Source organism: Aythya ferina (genome assembly GCF_964211825.1).
Source record: "Aythya ferina genome assembly, chromosome: 1".
Lineage (NCBI taxonomy): Eukaryota > Metazoa > Chordata > Aves > Anseriformes > Anatidae > Aythya > Aythya ferina.
In genome coordinates, this window is record NC_140296.1 from 2510603 (window position 1) to 2538515 (window position 27913).

The 27913-nt window shown below is 41.0% G+C and overlaps 1 protein-coding gene across 2 annotated transcripts in view; it reads left to right on the plus strand.

Annotated features, from left to right (window-relative positions):
* The window catches only part of UVRAG (UV radiation resistance associated), a 92730-nt gene that overhangs the window by 40974 nt on the left and 23843 nt on the right, over positions 1 to 27913 (plus strand). The window contains exons 9-14 of one of the 2 annotated variants that reach the window (XM_084494857.1): positions 1493 to 1577; positions 2016 to 2103; positions 2674 to 2734; positions 3333 to 3371; positions 4766 to 4931; positions 21086 to 21164. In XM_084494857.1, the coding sequence (XP_084350983.1) occupies positions 1493 to 1577; positions 2016 to 2103; positions 2674 to 2734; positions 3333 to 3371; positions 4766 to 4931; positions 21086 to 21164 (518 nt within the window). The remainder of the gene's footprint in view (positions 1 to 1492; positions 1578 to 2015; positions 2104 to 2673; positions 2735 to 3332; positions 3372 to 4765; positions 4932 to 21085; positions 21165 to 27913) is intronic. The other variant, XM_084494858.1, reaches the window with a different exon arrangement.

The window sequence follows — 27913 nt, forward strand, 5'->3', positions numbered from 1 at the left end:
GATGCTGTCTTCCCAATCTGAGCTTGTGGGATCCTGTTCAAGAACTGCTCCCACACGGCTCCGTCCCACGGGGTCCATCCCCCAGGAGCAAACTGCTCCAGCACGGGTCCCCCATGGGTGGCAGCTCCCCTGCTCCTGCATGGGCTCCTCTCCATGGGCTGCAGCCTCCTCCAGGCCACATCCACCTGCTCCACGTGGGCTCCTCCACGGGCTGCAGCGTGGAGATCTGCTCCGTGTGGGACCCATGGGTGCAGGGGGACAGCCTGCTTCACCAGGGGCTTCTCCACGGGCCCCAGGGGAACTGCTGCTGTATGCCTGGAGCACCTCCTGCTCCCCCTTGGGGGCTGCAGGGCTGGGTCTCACTCCCCACTCTCCCAGCTGCTACATCACAGCAATTTTTTACCCTTAAATCTGTTCTCACAGAAGCACAAACAATATCAGTCACTGGTTTGGCTCTGGCCAGTGGCAGGTCCCTTTTGGAGCTGTCTGGAGCTGGCTCTGATCTGACATGGGGCAGCTGCTGGGCTCTGCTCAGAGGTTGCTCCTTCAGCCCACTGTTCCTAAAACCTTGTCCTATATAACCACTACACTATCTTATGATGAAGGTGCTGTTGTTTTTTTTTTGTTTTGTTTTGTTTGTTTTTTTTTGATCAGGCTTTAAAGTGCTTCTGCCTACCTTTAGATAAACTTTACAGTCAGATAAAATCTCTTCACCATCAGTTATACCGAATTCTGGACAGCCCTTTCTTGTATTGTGTCTCTAAACAATTTCTTAATGTGATGCCTCTAAAGCAGCCTTAAAACTGTGCTTAATTAATTTTCTGAAGAAAATGAGAAGAGTTATGCTGTAATGCAGTAAACGGTGGCATGATGCAGCTAAGTTTTAATATCACAAGGGATTTTAATGTACCTGTTAGCCTAGGATCCCACTCTAAGAGTTGGAAGACAAAAATCAATCTTGAGAGCTTATTACATAAGTGAAGGGTGAAATGCTTGGCCTTTTTGGCATTTTATTTTACCCTGGAAATGTTTTACAGTAAGACTCTACATGGTTGTGTCTTGGTTGGAGCTCACCAGCAACCAAACGACATGGCTGGCTGATCTTGTTGCAGGACTTTTTTGAATTCCCAGCAGAGTCCAAAAATAATGAGTCACTACTAAAAATGAAGTGCGTGTGACTTGCTTAACTCTGCCAGTGCAAGTACTTGAGCTGCCTTAATGGAGTTGTATTACTGTGGACGTGAAGGGAACAGGTGTAAGAGGAGAATGAGCTTTCATAGGTTGTGCTTGGCTGGGTGAATGGTGTATGGGGCATGAAGGCAGGTGTGCCTCCTGCACTGTCATTCCCCAGCTTGGCAGCATGTCAGAGCAAATGGGCACCTGAGACTAAATGGAGGGTTAATGCCAACCCTTGTGTCAGTATCTACTCTTACAGCTTCAGATTTAACAAAATACGTGATGCTAATTATGTTTTTCGTGTTTCCTCATATAGAAAATGCATTTGAGGCTGAGTACCAGAAGCTTCAAGAGCATAATGAATCCTTGCATGAATTAAGAAAAGAATGCACTGCTAAGAGGTAAAAGGACCCATGATTTTTTTTCCACTAGTCTGCAATCAGTAAAGACATACAGCTTTGAGAAGGGACTTCTGTTGCACCCAATTCTTCCTTATTGTTGCCCTAAAACTTCTATTAAGACCTCTCTGCTACAGTTTTTAGTTATCTAAAGTGATAATTAACAGTAGCAAGTCTAGAAGCAAAGGAAATGGGCTCTGGTGCAGGTGTAGGTTGTCTACGAGAGAACCTATGTTTATTTTGGTGAAGCACTGCTTTGTAATTGTTAATTGTTGTAGTCCAAATATGCTTACAATACAAGATAGAACTGAAAATGTTGCTTTGTCCCTTTAGCCATCCTTGTAGAATTGCCTTTTTGAAGGGGGTGGGGCTGATGGGGGTTGATAGCTTTGCTTAAAGCTTTCCAAGAAACTAATGATTTTGGTTTCTTTTCCCCTGCAGAGAACTGTTTTTGAAAACAAATGCCCAGCAGACCATTCGATGCAAGCAGTTGTTGTCAGAGCTGTCTTACATCTACCCTATTGATCTGGTAGGTTTCAAATGGTCTAAAATGTATTCTTGTTGTAAACAGGAAGCTTGTTTCACACCTGGAACAAACCTTGCTTTTCTGTAGGATCAAACTTTTCCCTCATATTGCTTTTTACAACCTTTTCTTGGATCTGGTCCTTAAGTTGTAAACCTCACACAGAGAGGACTTATGCCAGCATCATTCAAATAGCCTCAACTATAAGAGTAGAATGTATATAACTACAACTTAATGGATACTTGCCACTTTGTATGTAATTATTATAAAGTAACCTTGACAGTAGGCTAGCTGAACTTTACTAGAGTGCACAAAAACAGATGGCAAAATACAGAACTCTTAAACCTTTTTCTGCGATGAATTAAGGTAAAGCTCTTCCCTTTAAAAAAAAAAAAAGTTGCTTTTGTTTTTTTTCTTGAATTATTTGAAATGTTACTAAAACATTATCTCTGCCTGGGTTTCATTGAATATTTAGCTTTTCTTTACGAGATGCTTTGTTGTCATTGGGTTTTTTTTACAGACTTCTGGCTGTTGTTGTCTCATTCTCACTTTCCATTGTTGGTTTTAAACTTGCAGAATGATCAAAAGGATTACTTTGTTTGTGGAGTCAAGCTTCCTAATTCTGAAGACTTTCAAGGTAGCTGGATATTCTTAACTTAGTTCTTACAGTTAACGCTGCTTCTAAACATGATAAAATTAAGTAAACTGATAGTAACGACTGCGGATCCACATTTCTGATTGGAAAGGTTTGGACTGGAAGAAACCTTGCTCATTATTTATTCTTGGAAACTGCCTTCATGCTAGCTAGGAACTGACTCTTAAAATACTTCTGTATTCAAAGTTTAATCAGTGACATGCTGTGGCAGGTTATCCAGAGAGGATGTGGAGCCTCCTTTCTTAGAAATGCTCAGAGCCCAGCTTGTGCTCCTTGCTACCTGCTGTAGCTTATCCTGCTGAGAGCAGAGGGGTAAGAATAGGCAATTTCCAGAGCTGCCTTCTAAACTCTGATTCTCGGGGGGGAAAAAAAAAAATGCATTTTCCCAATTTCAATCTATAAATAGTGCTCAGGCAATGTGCATGAATCTCCATTTAGTTTGTTGCGGTTCCTGATGAACATACCAATAAACATCTTGCATAAATATGACTTAAAACTTCCTGACCCTAATTCCTGCTGTGGTATGGCAGGATTTTACAAGTCAGCTTCTACGGTAACTTTGCACATCATCTTTTTGCAGAAGCAAATCCATATGCCTGCCTGTGTAAGGGTCATACAGGTAACTGCGTGCATTCACCTGTAGGTGTTGGACATGAATTGGAACTTCATTAAAATCCCCTTGGGAATTTCTTGCTCTTAGTACTTGTTCACTCTGCCAGTCATTCGGTTTCTTGGGCAAAAACCTCAATTGATTATCTAACATCCGAGAGGAGTTAATTTGTACTAACAGCGGGTATATTGAATGCTCGAATAATGGAGGAATAATGTTTAACACATTAATTTGTTTTCCTGGTTGCACTTGTGAGAATGAATTCAGTTCTGTAATTCTTGAGAAGGCAGTGGTGTGTGTCTTTTGGCCTGTTTTCAGTTTACTGCTATTAACTCCTCACAAAAGAATGATTTAATTCTGTATCGAAGTCTCTGGAAATACAGTTTTACAGGGAAGAAGTCCTCAGCATTCAAATCAGTGAAATACCGAATTGTTTGACTTGCTGTGTCTTGGTTCAAACTCTTAGTAGAAAATATTATAAAAAAAAAAAAAAAAGTCAGGCATCTCAAGGATCAGTGATTTTATTTGCAAAAATAGTGTTGCTTCAAAGGTTGAATGTTTAACAGAATCCTTTTTTAAAAGGATTTAACACTTTAAATCCATGCATCATCTCTTGTTGTAGAAGTCAGCATGATTTCAGACATTGTTGAGCATCATTAAAAGCTTTCTTAGAATGCCCTTGGTTATTTGCCCAGGACTCCCTTGTGCCTCAGTAGGGATGACTCTCTTGTGGTGTTTGTATTGGTATGCTCACTTACAAGGAGGAGGGGAAGGAAAAACTGAATCAGAAAGAAGAAGCCTTTACATGGCTGGTATTTGCATGCTAGAAAGGATGTAATTTGAATCTCAAGACCTGTTTATTCCCAGCAGGTGAAGCTTTAAGGCTGCAACCTGAAATGTCAAATTGGAAATGACCCTTTAAAACAATGGGTTAATGTAACTTCTTCAACTTACTGCCAGACAACAGAGCACAGAACCTGGGGTCAGTCTCTGTGCAAATGATCTCTCTAATGAGTAAAGCTATGGAGGAGTGCAGCTTTTTTCTGACCCTGGTAATATATGTCACCTGCATATTGAGAAGTGCAGAAAGTTTAAGTCTTGAGTTATGTCTTGGGATTTTTTTCCCACTTTTCCATCTCTTCTTTACCCTCCCTGACCCAACCAAACTTTGGGAAGAGTAACTTTAAGCTTCAAAAGTGTAAAATTGGACGGAGGATATGTCATTAGCCACTTCATGTTACCTTTAATAAGAGGCAAAGGGTGAACTGAAAATAATTGCAAAGCAGTCTAAAGTTGTTTCTACTTGTAGCTGTGTGTTATAACTTCTGATAACTTCCTGAAGTGTTGAGTCTGCACTGAGATTCAACTGATTTATTTAATGGATTTTGTATTATTATTGACAGCAAAAGATGACGGAAGCATTGCTGTTGCCCTGGGCTACACTGCTCATTTGGTTTCAATGATATCCTACTTCTTACAAGTGCCACTCAGGTATCCCATCATCCACAAGGGCTCCAGGTCTACAATCAAAGATAACATCAATGACAAACTGACAGAGAAAGAGCGAGAGTAAGTACACCATAGATACTTCTGTACTTCTTTCAAAACAACAAAAAACACCTAAACTCAAACAATTTGGGGTACTGTGGTGGGATACTGATTTTGAAGTTATTTGGTACTGTGTTCAGTAGGTGTGGGACAGGAGCTTCTGAGTTTCTGGGAGCTACCTATAGTCCAGTTTTGTCATTCTACATCTATTGATAGCCAAATGCTATTGATTAGGCATCTAATAATGATAGAAAAACCTAATTAGTGGACCTTGTAGGTAAGTTGTGGCTTCTGATTGGAAAATTTGCCTTTTGTGTTTCTCTCCTGGCTATGGGAATAAACTGCAGACACCAGAAGCAGCCTTCAGTGGGGAGTTGCTGCAAATGCTGTTGTGCTTCTTGATTCACGACAAAATAGCTGTCTTTAGCACGGAGGACTTTTAAATGGTTAGGAAAGAGTTTTGTGAATTGTTACCTACTAATAAATCAACTTAATATTCAATGAAAAATTTGTCATCTGGCCTATAATCATTGTCTTTCAACATGGAACTGGGTTATTGTTACTGTTAAGCTACTCGGAAGCTATCTTGCTGTCCTTAAATCCACTCCCCGAATGCCTCCTGCGTTTTGGCACTTTGCCTGTTTTCCCACTGTCTTTGCACCTGTGTGCTGGAATATGAAAATAGGGGCAATTACTGGTTAAGCTTCGCTTTGTAGCCTGCAACCACAGAACTCAAAGGAATGCAGCTCTGACCAGCTGTGGGAGACCAGCTGCTCCACTCCGATCCTCTCTGTGTCTGCGGGCGGTTGCAAAGTCAGGCTTGCAGCACCAGTAACCTTGTTTGTTTTTCACTTGTAAGATTTGAAAAATGAGCGAAAGAAATGGCTGGAGGAAAATTAACTTGTGGAAAATTGCTGTCTCTATTGCCTCGATTTCTTGATCTCTTTGGGTGCATACAGTCTAAGTGTTTTAGCATTTATAGCAGCATTTCTTACAAGTCCCAGTCGACATGGAAGGGTCTTTTCATACTGTGCATAACTGGGAGGGTTGGGATGCTTGGAAGTGTCTGATTTCTTTTTGAAGCTCAGTGACCTTTGGCAGGACAGCTGAGGTAACTTGCCTTGAGTTAAGCTGCCGCTGAGCTTTAACTGTTGTGATGTGATAAAACATGGACTATAGTAATTCTGAAAATGATTTTGAGGTGAGTTATCCAAGAAATCTTTGATACTATTTTAATAACTTAATAGAAAGTTAATGTGTTTACCTTCAGCTTTACTTCTCTAAGCACATGATCGTCCTCTTGCCTGTTCATCACTTTCAGACGGGTATCAAGCTAGAGCACTTATATCTGGAAAACACATTTCTGAGGAGCAGAGCTGCCTGTGTGTGGGAGTATAAAGATTAAACCAATTTCCTGTTGTCTGAGACAAAGTGGAAGGTTTAGTCTTTTAGGCTGGAGCCTTCCAAACCCTCATGACTTAATACTTTATTTCACAACAGTTTCTGAAAAGGAGAAAGTTTGGCTAAGTATATTAATCCCTATTGGGCCATTTACCTGTGTTCTGCAAGATTTTTTCAGGATTAACTCCTGCTTGAGGTCTTCTCTTCCCAGCTATTGGAGAGTCAATCCTGCCAGCTCTCAGAGGACTTGAGTTGCTATAGAAAACCTCAAATGTCTGAACTTGCAGTTTTCTTTCAAAACTAATAGCTCATGTTTCTCATGTGCTCCTAACTGAATAGAGCATAGCAATTAACGTGCGTTATTAAATTTCTTTACTTCAGTAACCTGTCCTTAAACAGCTTTTCTAACTCCAATGTAAACTGTTAAGTAATTACACTGAGGTTTTCTGTGTACTCAGTCTTTATTATAACACATTGCATCGTAATTATTTACTAGATAAAGCATTTGATTTGGCTTCATACTGTTTTCTGGACTTCAGGGTTGCCCTGAATTCTTATTAAGAGATTTTAAAAATTGGGCACTGGGGGGTATAGCTGATGTTTTCATTCAGAAGAAATTTCATCAGTACATGTGTTTGTTTTTAATGTTATACTATATTATGAGTGTATTACTTCATGCATCTTTCAGCTTTCTGCATCAGCTTTTTAAAGTCCTAATAAGCTGGTCATGCATTTTGAGAGCTTTCAGAATGTAAGTTACATTTGGGGAGTATTTTTATCCAATTCAGATCTGTTTCCCTGAACGAACCAGGTTACTTAAGTCACAAGATTCTGGCAGAAGCTTTCAGTTTTGTGTGCTGCCATTATTGTTATGTTGGTATTAAAGACTGTACAAAAAGTAAGAGGCTGTGGTGAAAATTTCTCTTGCATCTGGCCCCATTACTGGTGGTGGAACAAGACGGGGAATACATGCCAGTGGTGTACAATATATGGTCTTGTAGATATTAGTATTTATTATCTATTTGATAGCTTTTCTCTCTGTATTCCATTAACTTATTTTGATACTACTAAAATGCTGTAAGTTTTCTCCCATAAATCTGCTTTTGTGACTTTCTGAACCTAGGGAAGGAAAGAATGCAACTTTCAGTAAACAGCTCACGTTTCTTCAGTGGTCTCTTTGAAAACCTTCAGAGTACATCCAATACGTAAGAGGAAGGAGTACCCTTTCCAGAAGTTCTGGATTCTGAAAGATCTCAAAGAAAATGATGGATACAGAACTCCCAAATGTAAGCTAGTTAGCAGAGCAGCGTGTTCCTCCCTCCAGTGACAAACAAACATACTTAATACCTTACCTTAATTCCTTGGTACTGTTCTTGCAGAATAGGAACATAGCACTTCATCTTGTTCTCATAAACCTGGTAAGAATGCTGAAATTAAACTATTTAGGACATGTTCTGATGCTGTCTTTCAAGCCCTGCATTTAACGCTTCTGTTAGTCTGTTCCCAGATTTTTAAATAAAGCATAGTTTCCAATTTTAAAAGAATAAGGGGTGGCATGTCTGGAGCAAGATTGTCTACGTTGGTGTTGCTGCCTTTGTCATAAGGTTTTTAGATAGTCTTCCCTTCAGGTCTCTTCTAGTAATATGAGTTAAAATATTACAAGGTGAATGTCTGCATTTTGCAAGCTGGGAGCTACTGCATCTTTTTAGACAGTATTGGTCTCCTTGTTCCTTTTAAAGTGAGTTCAGGAGCATACATTTATGTCATCTGTTCGGGAGCATTTTTAGCTTCCACGTTGACTCAAAGCTACTTGATTTCTTTATTTTATAATTGAAATTTCACATGACTCCTGTGCAACCTGCCAGTTGGAGATTTAAGAATAGAATACTCGTTTCATCAAATCACATTAGACAGCTTGGACGTACGTATGCTTACCAAGGAAAAGCCATGCTCTAAAGAGTTCAATCCCCTTTCCTTTAGCTTGTGTGTGTCTGGGCAAGTGAAATGCTTTTTCAGAGCAATTATTTGTTGTATTTTTACATCTTCATTCATATTCAATCTTCAAAAAGATTTTCAAGGGCTCTTCTCCGTTAGATGTGTGTACACACACAGCTCTGATGCTGCATTCAAAGGCTACCTCAGGAACCAAGCAGTTCCGTGAAGCAGCTTAAGGAAGAGTGAAGTTGAACATACTGCCAATTACCTGGGGTTTGGCTCCTGGGGGCACTGAAAAGCTCAAGCTTGACAGCGTTGATGGTCAATACTGTCTTGGGACTGAAATCAATATTCAGAAGGACTGAATATTGAGAACAGTTTAAGCTGTTTGTCCAGGGAAAAAAAAGCTGTTTTAATTTCTGTATACAGTAACATCATTGAGCAGCAATTGAAGGACTTATTTTGAAGCAAATGTTTGCGGACTATGAACATTACTCATTTTTGATGAAATAGCTCTATAGCATAAGAGTGGGAATGGCATAATAGGAATGGTAGGTTGCTTCAAGGTTATCTACTGACATGCCTCGTTGGAATTATGTCTATTCTACACCTTTTTTTAATTATGCTAATTCTTGTCCTCACTGAACACTTTCTGTTGTCATTAAACATAGGGAGCATCTATCTTTCATGTTACTGGGTTCTTATAAAAAATAAGATTAAAATTGTTTGCCTTGCTTGCAGCTTAAAGTGATAGATATGATCCTGAAGAAACTTTCTGGGTATTTCTTTGATGGGCCATGACCCCTAAGTAGTCGTCTTTTTTTTTTTTTTTTTTTTCTGGAGGTCAGTTTCATTATTATAACAAACTTCAAGTGTGCCCAAAGATTATAATTAGTTAGTTTTTATCGTGTTGTTTAGGTGGGTATTGCAGAAGTAGTTGAGCCAGGATCATGGAGCACTGCTGGCACCTGGCTTGATCTGGGAACAACATCTGAATGCATCCAACCTCTTATATTATTACATATACTTTAAATTTGCTGCAGTTCTGTGGCTTTAAAGCCTGGTTTTATTTCATTGCTGTAGCCCATTTGGTAAGTGGCAAATGTCTGAATAATTAAAACCAGGTCATCTTTCACCAGGCTGAGGCAGTCTTGTAGCAACAGAAGACCGCAGCAGACAGGAAATGCAGGTGACCTTGTCAGATCTTCAGAATGCTTCTGGACTCCTCAAGGATGTAAAGTTATGAGTGAGTTTTTTCCTAAGACAGTTTGTTTATAGCTGAAGCTGACACATGCGAGTGCTTGGCCGAGGGTCTGCAGCCTGGTGTACGGTGAACGTTAACATACTTGCATGGCTTGTTGATTGAGCCTTGAATTCGAACCAGCAGGTTGGTTTAGCCTAGTTTGGGGTGCTCTTAATTGGTTGAAGAGGCCAAGCTTGAGAGAAGTGGAAAAGCTAGCGTAGTTCAGGCCAAGTGCACTTTTAATCTGCACATGTTTAAGCAGTTCATTCAGTGGGCTGGGGTTATGTTTAAGGCATCCTCATTTGCACTAAGAAAGCAAGCTTCCAGTTTTCTGTGTGTGGTTCATGCAGAACTAAGTCAAGCAGTCCCAGTTATTGCCAGCTCGAGTTCTGATGCAAAAAGTTGCTCTGCTTAGACCTGAGTAAAGCAAAACTTACATCCAGACCAGTTCTGCTACAAGATTGCTTCCAAATTTCCTATCTTGATGAACTGTGGTGCCTTTCGCTTCAGCATGAAGAGCTGGATTTGCAAGTAAGAGGAGAAGAGCTGAGCAGGCACGTGGATAACTTTTTGGAGTGTTTGGAAACCACTTGTCGAATGAGCTCAGTCTAAACACGGTTCTTGCTTCTGTGGTCTCGCTCCTGTTTCTAAGAATGTGAAAGCTGAAAGTCAGGAGGTGGTTATTGCCTTGGGTCCAGTAGCTGATAAGCCATTTGCAACACAGCAGTCTGAAAAGTCAGGACGCAAATGAGCGAAGAATAACTTTTCACTGATGCTGACATCTTCCAACTCGACAGAGAAATCTTTAATCATCTTTGGTACTTCAGCCGAGATAATAAAATGGCAGCTTTGGGAAGAAATCTTGGCAAACTTAAATCAGATGGAGGGAGACGGTTTGTTGAGAAACCTAATAGCTGTCAAAGCAGAGCTGATTCTTTGTGGTAGATTGAGTGTGTGTTAAGCATTCGCCTATTGCTCAAAGAATGCTTTTTGCCATGAACTTATCTTGAACTGTATTTGTACGCTCCACATTCTTAGGAATATTTAGCTAGAACGCAGGGTTATTTTATTCTTGATCACCAAAACAATACTTTTGCCTTCATTGGGTCAGCACTTATTAAGGTGCAGCGATTATAAATCAGATCAAGTGCTCCTTAGGAAATGCAGATCTTATTAACACCAGCTCTGGGAGCAGCAGCTTTTGCATGCTTCTGCCCAGTCTGAGAAAGCAGATTTTGTTTACTGCAGTAGATGAGACCACTGACCCCGGACATCTACAGCTGAGAAATGTTTTTGTGAAGACATACTAGTCGTAGCTTACTCCCATTGGAACTCTATCCTCCTGCTGAGATGATTTTTCAAAACATTACTTCATTTTTCAATGAACGGGGACTTGACCTGCTTAAAGTGTCCTCTCGTTAAAAATGAGCCTTCGGTGGCAGGGAGATTTAAAGCCCTGATAGCGGGGTTGTCTGCTCTGTCCTTACAGATAGTCCTCGCGGTGTGACATCCATCACAGAGCGTCCAGCAAGCCTTGAATTCAAGCTGTAACATGTCAGAGATATGCACAATCGACAAAAAACCATCGGTGTTGCTAATTCCGTGGATTGCTGGCTGTGCTTTTTAGGTGTGTGACAGTGTTATTTGCTGAACCAGTAGAATGATACCCTTCTATTTTTACAAATCAGTGACTATCTTATCAACAACTGCTTAACTTTCCTAATCTGGGTCTTTGGTTTCCTTTCCTGTGTACAGCCTGTACATATTGAAGCTATTGTACGTTCTCCAAGAGCAAGGTCACGACAGTTACACTTCTTAATGGAAAGATGGCAGTGCTTCTGCTTTTGATTATCTTATTGTTGAGCTATTCAGATAGGCATTTTGAAAATACGCTTCATGCAGTTAAACTGCCAATATGTTTTCCTTTCCCAGTAAACTAATTATCTTTGTATTGTGTAAAGTTTGAATGAGGATATGCTTTTTTCCCTTGGCAGTCGGTATTTTTGTCATCAAGTTTGTTTTACAAGTATTTGTTTTCTCTCATGTAGAGAGTAAAAACCATAGAGTAATCAAATCTGAATTCACTTGTGATTCATATTTGTGTCTTAATCTCATCTCTAACAAAGCAAAGTGTACACTTGTAATCTCTTTTTTACTGCCATTTCATTTGACTTTCAGTTTTATGCACCAGGTGGGGATCTTACTTTTTCATTTAAAACTTTTCCAATCACGCTGTCTGTTGGCAGCCTAGTTAGCTGCTCCTTGTAGGCTGTTACTGACCCCGAGGTGAGTTTGTGGCCCTTACCATTGACTGGTAGCTTGATGTGAAGAGGATCCACAGCACTCTGCTGCGCCTCTAGTTGAGGAGTCTGGTGGTGAAGGCAGGTATGTACTGTGGTGTTTTTGTTCCTTCTAATGAGGACCCTTCCAACAAAGACCAGCTGCCTGGGCATGTTACTTCAGGCTTGTTCCTGCCTCTACTGAAGCTGATAAATCTTCGGCGTAGCTTATCTGAAAAGGAGACAGGTTTTGAAGCTGTGCAGCCAACGCTTCTTGTGCTGTGGTCATCTGCTGGAGTGATGATGAGTTGGAAGTGCTGGGTATTTTGGTGGCTGTGGCTCGTTAGGAACCTGCTTTCCTAATATTTGATCTGAAATGTCCTGGGGAATAGTGGTTTCGAGTGAGATATCTGCACAATGGTTGCCCTCCTCACTAAAAGGCTCTCCAGGTTTGCTTTATTCTGGTTGAGAAAGACCCTAGCAGTTGTACACAACTCAAGCTTTCTCTTCTAGATACGACATTCCTTTACAGTGAGCACACAGGATGTGGTCAGGTTGGAGGGAAGACGCTACTCCTTCTTCCCTGCCTGCCCCACACAGCCCCCCAGAAGGGGCTGAAGTTGAAACTTAAACTTCAGTAAGTACTCAAATCTTGTTCTTGTACACTCCTCATGCTTCAGACATATCATGCAAGAACTTGTGACTCTCTCAGGCCATTATCTTAGTTGGATTGGGCTATTTAGTTCTATCCTCGTATAGGGCATCCTGTCCATGGGCTTAAGCTGGAAATTCATCATTCTCTGAACTGCCCCATTTTTTTGGTAGTGTGTGTGAGGCACAATCACTCCCTAGGTCTGATGGATGACTCTCTGCTATCACACCAGGGACTGTTAGAGAAATTACATCAGTTCTTTATCTGTATAATAGTGAATAATTGGGTTTTAGCTGTGTTCTGCCAGCTCTTCTGCAGTCATCTCGCTACAGCCGTTCTGCTTACTGTCCTCAAAAATAGGAAATGAAGGGAACGAAGCCACCTCAGGTTTGTGATCTGTCCCAAATTCAGTGGATGCACTCGGGTAGGATGTAGTCAAAGTGCAGAAAATATGGTGATGTGAAAATGCACTGACATTGGCTTCACCTAATTGTTGAACCAAATTTCTGATCTTCAGTTAACTAATGGGTAAATACATTGCATAGGAAACATGTAATTAGTATTTTTTTTAGGTGTTAAAATGCATTTCTGATCTTAAACTACATATTTTGCTTTTGTTAAGTGTATTGTTTCTCTGACAACAGGCTCTTAGTCTTTATTTTGATGTAAGCTTTCAGTGAGGGCGTTTGTTCAATTTCTTAAAACATGCCAATATTTCTTCACATTGCAAAGCTAAAATATTATTGGTCCTCAAGCTTCTACATTATTCTGAAATCAATGTTATTTAACACTATTCCAAACCAGGTTGAGAATTTCACCTAGATGTGCCAAATGGGATGTATTACGATATGCAAATTGTGCCACGCTTCAGCCTGTGGAAACCAGTTAGATGGCATGTGTAAAATCTTTATTTTACTGATTTCTTCCCCAAAGAGCTTTCTGAAGTAGAGATTAAATTTTGAGACTTCTAATATAATTTGGGATATGGCAGAATGACCGAGCAGAAGAGAATAAAAGATCTAAAACACATGGAGTAATACCAAAGTAGAAGCAGGTGAAAGCAGTTAAAAATGAAGCAAGTTCTTAAACTTTAAAAATAGTTTGTATTAAAGACAGGCGGTTCTGGACAATAAAAATTGGCCACCAATATATTGGTACATATGTGATTTTTTTTGGGTACAGAGGAGTTCATAAATCACAGAACACAACTGAAAACGTATTTGGGCTTGAATTCATAAGAGATACTTGAGGTCTGAAATAAATATATGAAATAAGGATTCTTTCAGCTTTCCTAACAGTTAACATCTGACTGAAGCAAGAGTCCTGTGGTGATTTACTGCAAGTTCATCGAAAACTGAGGCTGCAATGTAGAACAGCTAAAGATTAGCTCAGTAACATATACGAGGATATAAAATTAAATGTGATCTTGATGGTTGATAAGCATTTGTCTGAGAACAACTGAAAAAGGCAATTCTTAGTGGGTAGAGTAGAATAACTAGGACAGTTTACTTATGAGTTTTTAAAAAAAAAAAAAAATCTTAACGCCTAAAATACACAAATTTGGCTAACCAGAATTTTAGCTTTGATTCTGGAAAAACTATAGGTTTATTCAATGCATGATATAAGCAATCTTCACCTTTTTATAGTCATTTTTATTTTTAAATACATCCATGTTCATGAGCAGTTGGCTGGAGATACAGTAGTAGCAAAGTTCCTTTTAACAGAAGTGATGCTTTTAGTCCATACATCCAAAGATGAGTAAGAGATGGCATGAGGTAGAAAAAAAATCATATTAAAAATAAATTTAAAAGAGAAAAAAGAGTACAAACTGTAGGCATCTCATTTTGAATTGTAAATAGAAAGGGGAAGATCCTTGCAAAAAGCTTTTCTTTTAGCAACACAACATCCTGGTTGTCCCTATTATGCCTTGATTCATAGAAATAAAGCTGAACTGAATGCTGAAAGACATTTTTTCCTACCCCAAGGAGGGATGAAGTTTATTTAGAAAGAAGCATTAGCGAGGTACAGGCTGGGTTGAACGTACCTTGGAGACGTTAGGTGAGGATTTTTCTGTACTTTGTGCTTTATGGTTAAAAGATGATGTGTTTTTCTCTGTGATGAACAGGTAGTTTCAGCAGTATGGAGTGAAGACTGATGGTCTTGTGGGGCATTTTGCACCTTTTGGACTGGATTACTGCAGGAATGGTGTAGAGACAGCTTCAGCCCCCCGGACAGGTGCAGCTGGCAAAGGTGTTCATTGAAACTCCTGTCTGCCCATCCTGACCCAGAACACAAATGGCTTTAGACACAAAGACTACAATTTGAACCAAAAAAATGAAATCTGCCTTGGTTTTACACAGATATTTCTGTTTAGCTGTTTCCATCTTAATGATTCAGCTGGAGTGGAAATGATGGCAACCAGCCACTGTTAGTTTTCCACACTGACTGGAAATGCAGATATTGAATTTCCTTTTTAAATAGGAAGACTTTTAAATGAGAGGTGACAATTTAGAGCCCTGTCTACATTCTCTGTAACTTTTAAAAATGCGATTTACTGTAGTAAGGCTGTACTTTTCACTTTGGTTTATAGGAAACATAGCTGAATGTTTAAGATGTACACTTCTTGACTACCACATTAGACAAAGTCTCATTAGCACGAAGACAGACTCCAAACTAGTGGCTTCTGAAGAGTCCTGTTAATTGGTGTAGCTGGAGTTGGGTACTTCAAAGCTTAATACCCCTTATAATGGCATTTCTTTACGCAAATATTCAATATCTACTTCTTTTACAACTTATGAGGTGTTGCAGGATCTTTGAAGAATTAAAAATTACATCTGCCCTTGATGGTGGGGTGCTGGTTTTGTAGTTTTGACTTGGAGAAAGAGGAGACTTTCAGCCCGTTTTTATTTAAAAGACTGCCTTGTGGTTACTTTTCCCCATCAGAGTTGCTGTGAACAAAGCACGTAACCCTGGCCTCGCTTTTTCCTTTTCACAGCCCTTTTGGGAGGCTTTAATGAGGCTTAGTACTCTAGAAACTTCCACGTGGAGTCTACGGTGTAAAATAATACCAATGTTGACACTTCACTTAACCACTCCTGTAGCTGCAATTTCTTCCTTTCCCAGCCCTGTTCGCGTGGGCAGTTCACAAAGAAATTAGTGTCTTCCTTGTAGGCTTGCTCTAATCTGTTCTGATCCTTGAGCACAAGCTTTGATTTTTCAGACTCACTTCAGATTCTTACAAGTAGATGTCTTTGGTTGTGTAGATCAGCAGAACTCTAAGCCTTGACCTCCTCTGTGGGTTTGCTTACCCACTGCCCATCAGCAAAGCCTCTCTACATGTAAATAGACTGAAACTAAGTTGCTCTGTACTTCAAAAACTCATCGATTCCTGTCCGTAGAATTGCTCGGCAGCTAGCAAAATCCAATGTTACACAGAAGACTTCAGTGGTAAGAATAACAACCAATTTGAATTTTAGGTGCCTTTGGTGGAAAGGAGAAGGAGAGCTCTTCCTGGTAGCCAGCTCCCTTCTGACTTCTGTGCCAGTCTTTCTAGGACCAGATTAAAGTGGAAGTGTTCTTTACCCAGCAGCTCATGTCCACTAAGGGAGCATGACAGCAATTTATAGGGGATGGGTTGAAATAAAGCAGTTGATACTGACTTGTTTGCACTAAGATTCCAGGTGAAGATGAGCTCCTAATTACCCTTGGGAATCCCCCAAGTGTGTTGTAAAGGTAAGGTGGAAGCAGGTCAGTTGCCATCTCTGTCCCAAGCTCTGCTAAAACAAATTAGTCAGAACTAAAAATACCTTGTAACTGCCTCTGTGATTTATTTCTTTTGCTGGCTCCTGGGATAAGTGAGATCCAAAAGCTCTTCTTGAGAATCTGGGAAAACTTTGGCTCTTGGACACATCAGTGTTAGGATAAGCCTCGAGTGTGCTTTGTGGCTGCAAGCATAACGTTCTAGTTCACCGTGGAAGAAACTGTTCTGTCGTTCTTGTACTTGTGATACCACAATAAAACTTTTGTCCAACACAACGTGCCATGAAAGGGGAGGTGAGCTATGTGTCTAAAAATGTAATGCATGTGTGTTTTGCAATTTATTATGGACTTGCCTCCGTTCCTGCAGCGTGGTGCAGCTGGGTAACGCTGGTCATCTGACTTGTATCCCAGTGAGTCCTATAAAACAGAGCACATGACTCAAAGGAATTAATGAAAACATTACATTTGTCACTCCTTTAGCATTAAATAAGCAAAACGTGAAACTTCCAGAATAAATGTAAGCTTTTAAGAGTGAGAATCCTCTTTGTTTTATCTTAGATCTTAAAAGCATGTATTGACCTTCTGGCTAAATTCAGTCTTGTGTGCAGTTCAGATAGTTCAGATCACTCTCTTTTTTGTGTTCTCCACCTTCTGAATTCAGAGTGAAACTTTTTTTAATTTGACAATTGTGCTAAAGATTTTCAGTCCCAAAGCTGCCAGCGTGTTCTTTTATCTCTACTAATCTTGTGCTTTTCCCCAGCACAGGGTCTTACTGCTGACATGTCAGGTGTCTGAAGTGGGGCAAGAATAGCCCTGAGTGCACTGGAAACAGATACAGAGACATCTCCAAATTGGTCCCAAATTGGGCTAACTTGTTATAAGTCACTAAATGTTGTGCTTCTATTTTTTTCATCAAGTTTATGTTCTTGAACTATGATCATCTTTATGAGCTACTGTTAAATTATTGCTCAGCTGACATGTGGCGGTAATGTGCTCTTTCGATACAGATACAGAATGTCTACTGTAAACTCAGGTTGTATCAGGGCTGTGTCTTATGAAGTCTATGCACTAGTGGAAGGTAATATTCCATAGTCATAAGATAAATGTTAACCTATTTTTACAAGAATTCACAAGAGTGAAGAGTGAACTGCGAAGAGCAGAAGCTGTTTTGTTTATAACTTCTGCCTTTGCTTGCATGGTGGCTTTGCCAGGAAAGAATGAGAGGATCACAGAGTAGCTGATGTTGGAAGGGACCTCTGGAGATCTGGTCCCAGCCTTTCTGCTCAGAGCAGGCTCCTTGGGACGTGCAGTTGGTTTTGAATAAGCCCAACAAAGGAGACTATGGAGCCTGTCCTGGCAGCCTCTTGCATTGTTTCAGTTTCATCATCCTCAAAGTAGAAGGTTTTATTTTAGGTTCGCCTGGGGAAGCTCACACAGATCCTTCCGAGAAGCTAATTGAGCTGATACAAGTTTTTCTGGGCTCTTTGTTTCTCCCCCAGAGTGATCAAGACTTGCACGAACCATTCAAGCAAGGCCAAAGACACCACATTCATCTTTGTGGGACTCTCTCCAGCATGCCCACATCTGTCTGGTGTTGGGAGCCCAGGACTGGACCCCATACTCCAGATGTGGCTCCAGATGGGAAACTTGGCATTTCCCCTTCCTGAGATCTATGGGATTGCCATCTGCCCATTTCTCCATCTGCCAGTCACTCTTCCCAATTCTCTGTCAGCTGCAGAGGTGCTGAGGGTGCCTCCTTGTCCCATCACCTGGGTCTTTAATGAAGGTATTTACCAGGATTGACCTGCAGGATCAGCTGCCAGTCTGTCTCACTGCCTCCTTATCTAGCCTGTACTTCATCTCTTTGCCTGGGATGAGGCCACATCAAAAACATCATTGAAGTAGAGGAAAAGCAACACCCACTGCTCTCCTCTAACCCATTGAGTCAGGTTGGTTATTTACCCTTCATAAATTTATGCTGGCTGCTCCCAGATTTCTTGTTCATAGTGTGATTGGAAGTGGGTTAGGGACTCCATAACCTTCCCAGGGCTCTGGGTGAGCTTCCTGGATTGTCCTTCTTGAAGATGGGAGTGACATCTCCTTTCTTCTGAACCTCTTCCATCACCTTTCAGAAGATGATTGAGAAGGGTCTTAGGACAGAAGGAGGAAAAATGCATCTTCTGTGCCAGGGGATGATCTCCATCAACTTTAGAAACCCCTTTAAACTGGCAGCTTACCCTACTGCTTGGTAACTGCTCTCAGACAGTCTGTTCTGGTGATTACACAACAGATATTTGTGGCTTGGTTTTTGTTCTTTCCAGTAAATACATCACACTTATTCTCATCTTAGGTATGTTCTGTTTTAAAGGAGCTTGATGATTTCCCTCCCACCCAACTCAAATGTAGGAATGGAACCCAGGAAGGTAGATACTGGAGGGGAATGGGCAGGCAGATGCCATTCTGCATTTTATTGAGTGCTTTGTGATTATAAAGCTACTAAAAGAGCCATTTTTGACTGTAACTTTTGAGCAAGCATAACTAAAACCTTACACAGCATGCCAGAGGAAGAGATTGAGCTTACAGTCATGCTTTTCTAAGAAGCAACAATTTCACGTAGGGAGCCAAGAGTTAAAGTTGTATTCAATTATGCTCAGTGAAGCACGATGTAAAATGTCGTGGCTCCTCTCCCTTAAGTTTATTGCTTGTGACCAGCCCTAATGGGCAAGCAAGATAACACACAAAGAAAGGAACATCAAAGTTGGTAATATTTTTCTGTATGTCATAAGCGTGCATATGCAAAGACATCCACTGACATTTTTCAAGGCTTTCATGTAGCTTACTGTGTTATGAAAGCTGACAGGAGGATGTATGCAGCTTAGATTCTTTCAAGATTAATTAATGGCAGTTAGAAATGTGAATATTAACAAAAAGGAAAAGAAAAGAAACACACCAAGACCAACCTGATAAACAGAAAAAGCTCAAAAAAAAAGCTCAAAAAGCTCAATCTTCACCACTTCAGCTGTTGGAGATGGTAGTGAGCACCGTGGAGAAGTTTTATCCTCTTTTCTCTACTGGATATATCGAAGGGCTCTGTGTCTAATAATAAAATACGTGGTTCCTATTACTAGTGACTTAATGAAATGCTATCTTATACCAAAACAGGGCTTGTGTTCCTAATGGTGCTTTTATTGCCGAGCTTGGGTGGGTTTTATGCTGTTAATTGTAAAGGTATCCCTTAAATCTAAATCTTCTTTCATCCCTTAAATCTAAATCTTCCTTCATTTGGCTACGTGTAATTGTAGAGATTGAAACTGATTCTTCTTGATTTGTATTTTACGCTTAGGGTAACGCACGGTGGGATTGTTGTAGCATGTGGTCATTTCAAAAGGGTTTGTTTTCTTGCATGGGGAACCAGCTGGATTTATAGATCTATTAAGCAAGGTGAGCTGGATGGATGCTGTTCAAGGTGATTTTTATATTCCTCAACTTCAAGTGACCTAGCAGGCTTGAAGGTAGCATAAAACTTGAAGCTGACATCTTAATATTTGATCTGCTGCGATTGCGACCTGCTAACCTTTAGCTTTAATGGTGCTATATAATTCTCCTTAAATGCTGCAAATGTACTCTACTGTGGGGCTGCAGTAAAGATTTTCCATTTGATTGATGTTAAAATACACTTTGCGTAATCACCCCTCTGGAGTGCGTGTTGTTTCTGGTAGATATTGATCTCCTGTATTTGTTATCTTAAATTGGAGAGGGACTTTGCTTTCTGATGTAATGTGGGCTTAGTGCAGATAATATCCTCGGCATCTTGATTAGGGGCTGCAGAACGTGGGGTTCTTTAGAAAGACAAAAGTTGGTGTCGTGGTGCAGCTCCCATAAAAGTTAAGTTACAGATCCCACTGAAATTACCAGCTTGACCACGGTTGACCTCAACCTCTGGTGGTAAGGAAGAGTCACAAGACAGTCCTCAGAAAGGTAGTTTACAAGTATTAAAAGTTTGAACTGCTCCACTTGAGCAAATAATCCATGCACATAATTCAGCAGAGAATGTCAAAGATGCTTTAGGGTCCACAGGGGTGGGTCTCTGGTTTTCTGCAGCAGTTAAGACCACAATAAGTTGTGTTTCTTCCCCTAAACTGTTAGCTACACCTCGATACTAAGAGCCACGGTTTATTATAATAGAACAATTAAACATTAGGAACCGATTTGCATGGGTTGGGTGAGCTATGAGGCTGTAATTCTGTTGAGCCTCAGCTGTGTGTGTGAAGCTTGTTGGATGGAGAGGTTTTCCCAACAGGATGGTGGGACGAGAGCAGGATGGGGGAAACATCCAAGGGAGATGAAGGGTTTTATGTGAGGTTTAAGTGGGATGGAGAGCACACGAAGGAGAATGGTTTGTACCGTTTAAGTGTTCCTTTTGTGTGTTGGTAAATGGGCCTGGAAGTGAGCCTGTGAAGAGACTTGTACTCTTTCAATCACAAAATAACTTAATCAAAAGAGAACACCTTTTTCAAAATGATTTTATTAGGAAGTGAGCTAGCCAAATGCAAAAGGCTGAGTACAAAGGAGCAAGGTGGAATCTGATATTATGCTGCGTGCTTCTCAAGACATGCTTCATTTACTGAGGGGAATGTTGCAGCACTGGCAGGGTCATAAAGCATCTTCTAAAAACCTGAAATACTTCAGAAAACACAATTTGTCAGCTGAATTCTGACATCAATTTTTAAAAGGCTGACTGGAGATGCAAAGGGCTCCTGGTAACTTCCTCTGGAGGGGGGTTCGTGGGCAGGGGAAGCACTTTAAATCTTTACCTTTCCAGTTGTAGAGTCTCTACCTTTTTCAGGTTCATTTAAGCATCTCAATAACTTCACCTTTAATGCTTTTTTTTTTTTTCCCCCATCAGATTTCCTTTATATCCAAAAGGAGGGGAGAAGCTTCAGTTTGAATATGGAGTGTATCTTCTCAACAAAAATATAGCACAGGTTGGTACACTAAGATATTTTATTTTCAATTAATATCTTCCATCTGCTTAGCGTCAGCGTGGCAGCAATGTGCATCTGCTGGCTGGTGATGTTGTTTTCTACAGAGAACAGCTGTGAACTACTTGGAGGTGTTCTCCAAATCACAAGCTTCACTTGCCTTATTGCTTTGTGCTGAGACTTTCTCCTGCCCTTCTTAGAGAAGGGCTTGCGAGCTAACAATGACTTTTTTTCCTTTTCCAGTAGTAAATATTGTGAGCATACATGCCCTGTTTGGAAAATGGTAAATGTTTTCTTTTACTTTCACCACACTCAGTTCATCTCATTACTGTGTTGTTTAATTTTGTGTTATTATTAACTACCCTTCTACCTCTATACTTATTTGATAAGAAAAGCCTTGCCAATGTACGACTCTTACATTTTTAAAAGTCCTCTAATCATCCTCACTTTCTTGTTCGTATGTATTTTAAAAATCATCCTTTGCTCTGGCAAATGAATGAGTTTTTTTTTTTTAATTTTACAAGTTTATGGACTTCTATTCAAGAAGCACTAATACCTGCTGCCCACACATTTGGTATGGAATTCAGAAAATGGCCAAAAAGCTGGTCTCAGGGGGACCTGTAGAAGCTGTTCAGGCTGTTGCCCAACCCTGGGGCAGGGTCAGCTGCTCTGATTGGTTTGACAGTTTTATTTGTGAAAAATCCACTGCGTTTTTTATACTTAATTTCTCTTTTTTTCCTTCCCAGTTCTTTTCCATCACTTCTTTCCTGTTCTACCGCTGAATTAGAGAAATGCTTTGGGGCTATATCATTTGGTTTGTTTTTGAAGCTTGGATTGCATTTACCATTTTCCAGACTTCTGGTATTTTGCCCGTGTTTAGTGTATTTTGGAAGATAACCTCCAATGGCTCTGAAATTACTTAAAGGCTAAAATGTCTTAAGATGAAGTTAATCAAGTCGTGCTAATCTTGGAAATTCACTTAACCAAGCTGTTAATATACCTTAAACTGTGACTCTTTGTTGCTGGCATTAATAATGGCAGCCAGCTGTTCGCACTTGACTTCCATGGGGAAGACTAGAGGAAAAGAAGGGATTAATACTCCCTTTCCTCCAAACGATTTGATAGCTTTCTCTCTCCATTAGTGCCAAATCGGTGCTGTCCTTAATCTATACTGGTGTAAATACATCAGTTCGTTCAGTGGCTTGTGAGTTGTGATGCTGCTTGCTTTGCTTTTCAGCCTCTTCTGGCTTTTCCCTTTGTGATTCTGTGAGTTTGCTGTTCAGTTGTATCATGCAAGTACTGTTTTATTTCTTAATCGAAATTACAAACTATCCATCGAGCCCAAGCTGGTGGTCTTTCTGTTTCCTGCAGTCTGGGTTAGTTGGCACTTGCACCTGCAGTGTCTTTTCTCTTTTTTAAATCGGAACTGTCACCACATCACTTCATCTTTTTTTTTTTTTTTTTTTTCTTTTTGACTCGTCTCCTCAGAGATGTTACCACTGACTGACAGAGATCGGTCATTCTGGTTTTGTTCTTTTCCTATTTCCAAAGGACTGTGAACTGTTGAACTCGTGGTCACTCATGCCTGTTGCCTTCCAAGTCCTTGCAGTTGATTTCCAAAAGCACTGGCATGTTTTTAAACTCATAAAAGTAAATGAAGACTTTTATTTAAGTACATATTTGTATTTTAAAAGTTTCCAAGCTTGCATGGGGTCACTGGTGCTGGTACAAGCTGTAGTGGCCAAGCTATTTGAAGTGGTTTGTACAACACCAGTGGTTCACATGTTATGGGTTGAGAACGTATGCCGTTGAATATAAAACCATAATAAAAGTAATCAGAATTTGTTGCGGGGGGGATCCTACTACTTACTTAATCAGGAAAGTGTTACTGAAGTCCACATAAATTGTTGTAGTCACCTTTGCTTTGATATTCTTGGTCAAACATTGCAGCTTCTATACTTCTGCCAAGGGGACGTTGTGAAAGCAGCGTGAAAAATCTGGCGTAGCAGATGGATACTGTGGAAATATATCACAGAAGTTCTGTGCTCAGGGGCTGACTTGATCTGGAACCAGAGATTGTTCGAATCCTTTGTGTTTCTTTGGAGGCTGGAATGTAAGAGTTGTAGTGTATCTTTAGGCTGCTTTGAGAAAAGCTTCCAGATAGGCTTAGTGCAAGTGAGCGTGAAAAGAATACGTGTATCAAGATTGTTTGGATGGACAGTGAGAGCCGGTCTCTAGACCATCACAGCCTGTGAAGGGATCTTTTTAAGGCCCCAAAGCGTTGGCTTCAATTCAGGGAACCAGTCCTGCAAGCAAAGTTGCTCTGTCGTGATTTAGTCTGGATCAGATGCTTACCTCCCTCTGGCTGCTGGGTGAGGATCAGAAGAAGATGGGAACACCACCAGCTCTAGCAGAGTGCTAAGGAAAGATCTCAGGTCTCCATCGCCTTTCTTGAATGCTTCATCGAAGTCTTGATCACCAAGTGTGAGAACAAAGAGCCCAGAAAAACTTGAATCAACTTAAATATCAACTTAAATAGCTTCTTGAAAGGATTTGTGTAAGCTTCCCCAGTTCCACAGAAGTTTTCTTGTGTTTTTTTTTCCCTTCTTTCACCTGGAGTTCTTGAGGCAAGGAGAAATGTGAGTGGGGAAGAAGTGCGACTGGGTTGACGTTAACTAAAATTACTGAAATCAAAACTCTTCTAGAGATAAAGTGGTACTGTTTTGTAAAACAGCAGGATAATAACAATGAAAACCACATCTTGCACTCAGGAGAATTCAGCTGGAATTAGAAGCAGCTCAGTGCTAGCTCGATAGAGCAGTTATTTGGAGAAACTTGCTTTGCTGTTACATTCCGAAGTCAAAACAATGTGTGTTAATTCCGAGAGTTCATAATAACTTCCATCTGTACGTGAGCACAAATTGTTTCAATCCCCTTATTTTCTATTCGTAATATTGAAGCCCTCATGATGTTCAGAGTAGCTTGTTATGTAGGATGATATTAGGTAAGAGCATAAATTTCCAGTCGCGCTTTCAGCTCTTTGACTGCAACCAACGCACAAGTGTGATATTTTTAAAGGGAAATTAATGACTTGTGCAATAATATCCACAAAAAAAAACTGGCAGTGAATTGGATGGCTCTCAAAAGCATTAGGTACTGGGAGATATTGGGTAGGTAGCTGGCCCCACAAACTTGTTAGCTGCTCGGTTAGGGATGTGTGTGGAGTATGAGAGGAAGGTGAAAATTTAACAGGAGAATGGAACGAACTCTTGCATTGGTGTTCACACCATGAAAATCTCCCTTTCAAGCGGATAAGTATCAAGAAGCACCAAAGAGTTGAGTATTTCTGCTCAAATTGAGCACAACACACAGCATGGGTAAGGTAACTCCAGGAGAGTGTTCTCATTTCTCTAAACGTGGCGTGTGTCTCACAGCTCATCTTGATCACGGACATGGGCCAGGATAAGTTGAGCTGTCACAAATCCTTGAGCAGCGCTGGTCTTGGTGCTCCAGGCCTTTTGCTCTCAGCTTCTTAAATTTGCTTGCTGGTTTTATTTTTTTGCTATCTTCTTTCTGCATCCCCAGAGTCTTAAACAGCTCAGGCCTGCCTTTGATGTAGGTTCTTCATTGCAGATGAAGAGATGACCTTACTAACCGTGATTTCAGTGATAATCCTCTCGAGGTGAGTCCTTAATCAGCACCCACACTGTCCCTGCTGGAGAAAGCCTGGCCCTGAGTTGTGTACGAGTTGACATTATGTGGCTTCTTTCCTGTATTTGTTATTTCTAACCCATATATACACAACGTATAGCCATTGAAGAGAGCATGAGGCTGCCATCTAGTTCATGAAACTACCAGTTCCTTTAGGTGTTCACAGGGTTGCCTCTTGCATGATATGTGCCAGTCACACTATTCCTCATCCAGTTGCAAGATTGCTTAGAGAGGAAATAATTTATAGCTATAAAGCCAGATTCTTCTGGTCCCGGTCAGCTATTTCATGTCAAGAGGACAATGAATTCATTTGCAGCTCTGCATACCAAATGATTTGGTGTTCCAGTGAATCTCTAAAAGGGATAGAAGTTGATTATCTTATAGATTTCTTGTTTGGAGTCTCAGCTCAACTTCCCTATAGAATCACAGAATGGTTTGGGTTCAAAGGGACGTAAAAGATCATCCAGCTTCAACCCCCCTTGCCATGGGCAGGGATGCCACCCACTAGATCAGGTTGGCCAAGGTCCCGTCCAGCCTGGCCTTGAGCACCTCCAGGGATGGGGCACCCACAACTTCTTTGGGCAACCTGTTCCAGCACCTCACTGCACTTTGAGTGAAAAATTTCTTCCTAACCTCTAACTTAAATCTCCCTTCTTTTATTTTAAGACCATCCCCCCTTGTTCTGTCTTTATCTGCCTGAGCAAAAAGTTGCTCTCCATCTTTTTATAAGCTCACTTTAAGTATTCAAAAGCTGCAGTGAAGTCTCCCTGGAGCCTTCTTCTCCAGGCTGAACATCCCCAGCTCTCTCAGCCTGTCTTCACAGCAAAGGAGCTCCAGCCCTCTGATCATCTCCGTGGCCTCCTCTGGACCCTCTCTAACAGCCCCACATCCTTCTCGTGCTGGGTTCCTCAGCCCATCTGGCTTTAGTGGACAAGACCTTGAATCGACAGCGTTCTGTCCTTGCCTCAGCTACTGGCTGTTGAAAGGAGGATCATAAAACAAACAATTTTTGGACTCTCTTACAACTCTTTATTTCCCTAGGGCTAAGTGGAGGAGCGAATGTGTCATGTCTTCCCCTGGTTCATCACTGGGGCTTGTCGGAGACTCAACAGTTGGTGGCAGTCAGAACAAACCTCCCCAGCCATCGCTCCCAGCTTTTGTGGAGTCATCTCGGTTTGTACTGCGTGAGTGTTTTTCTGATCACGTTGGATACGTGTTCAGGATCGTCTCACAAGGCGAGGCTTCTCTTCTGATCCAGCCTTGATTTGTGTTGTCTGACAGCGCCTGAGTGATGTTAGGCTGATATTCCTGTCCACATTGGCGGGGTTTGTTCAACCCTGGCCAGCGAATAGTTCTGCTTTCATCTGACAGTCATTAGCAACAGATGAACTTTGCTATTTGACAGGAAAAAATCACTCGAACAATCTCCTGTCAGTTCTCCCAAGGAAGCTTGTTTATTTTCACATCCTTGCGTTGATCTCTAGTGCAGCGAACTTTGTCTAGCCCTCCTTTTTCATGTCCAGAGTCGCTGTGTCCACATGGTGGCAGGCAACATTTACATGCTTTATAGAGATGTTGCTCAGATATCGCTGCTCTCCTGGGATTTCTGCTCGTTGTTCCTGTAGCTTGTCTAATGCACGAGGTAAGTAACCTTCCCAGAAGCATGGAAGAAAAGCAAAATTCTTCGTGTTTGTGGAAAAACTGGTATCTTTTCTATTAGCTGCATGAAAAAAAAAAAGTCGAATGCTTATGAGCTAGGGCAATATGTAAGAAACTGCTCTGAAAATGAGCTCTTAAACACGAAATGAGGCAAGATGTCCAGCTCCTGGCTCCGTTAGGCTATCTACCATGTGAGAAAATCAACTTTATAATAGAAACTATTAAACTTTTCCATGGGAAGTTGAACGGCAGAAATGTTAGGGGCAGAAATTTGTTTTGGCAGTAAACACTACCGAGCAGAAGTGTCTTAAAGAGTTCTGTGGGTATCGGTGTAGATGCAGTGGTTATGACCCCTAGAGCGCAGGATACTGTGACTTGCACACTACATCTTTTATGAGGCCCCTAAACTAGGATCATAAAACGTACAGTTCAGAAAGAATGCACTGTCTGAATCTGTGGCCAATTTAACTGCACAGGGAAAAGTGTTGTTGAAAGAGCACAGGTTGAAGCCAGAGCCGAGTCCTCGTCTCGCGAAGTGCCAAGCATTCATTTTAACGTTAAGAGGAAGGGACTGCACCTGAAAAACCACAAAGTACCTTCTCCAGCTGCACAGAGCCAAAAGCTTTTAGGAGAGGTTTCATTCCTGAGAGTCTCGGAGGGCAGCAGTGGGCTGATACCTAGCCAGATCATTTAGAATTGGGGAATTTACATATGTTTTTTTGCAAGCTTGTTGGAAGGCTTCCTTTTTTTCCTTTCCTATCTCCCATGCCAAGATAAAATAGGTTGAAATGAGACTGGATTAGCTGTAACAGCAGTCACCCTTTCATTCAGATGAAAGCCTGCCTCTCCTCGCCCGGAGGCAATCTGCAGTGATCAGCGAAGGCTCGCGGAGGAGCAGACCTTGGCTCCCAGCTCGTACTGACCGCAGCACCTGCAGCAGGAGCCCGGGCAGCGTGGTTGGGTAGGAGGATATTGCTGGCACCACCTGCTGTGCCTGGAGCCACTTCTCCAAAATAATTTTGGGGACACATGCTGGCAGGCACGCTCTGTGTGTTCGATCACTCGTGTTCTGCGCAGCTGTCGTCGTCTCTGCACGTTAACTCTTCCTGCTAAGTAAGGATCAAAAAAAAATGAGTAAGTGATTAAAATAGAACCAAGATTTAGTAATCAAAAGGAAAATGGGCTCCTGATAGAGTTAAGCTGACATGCACACATACGATTGCCAACTTAAACTGCTTTGTAGTTCATATAAGCGTTGCTTTATGAAATTGGAAGAGATAGGAGAGCGGGAAGTCTGTTATCAAGCCATGGCATAATGTATTAGTGTAGGAAAAAGATGTGGTTTTGTAATATTTCCTAACGAGTAGGGTGTGTGCTCTGGA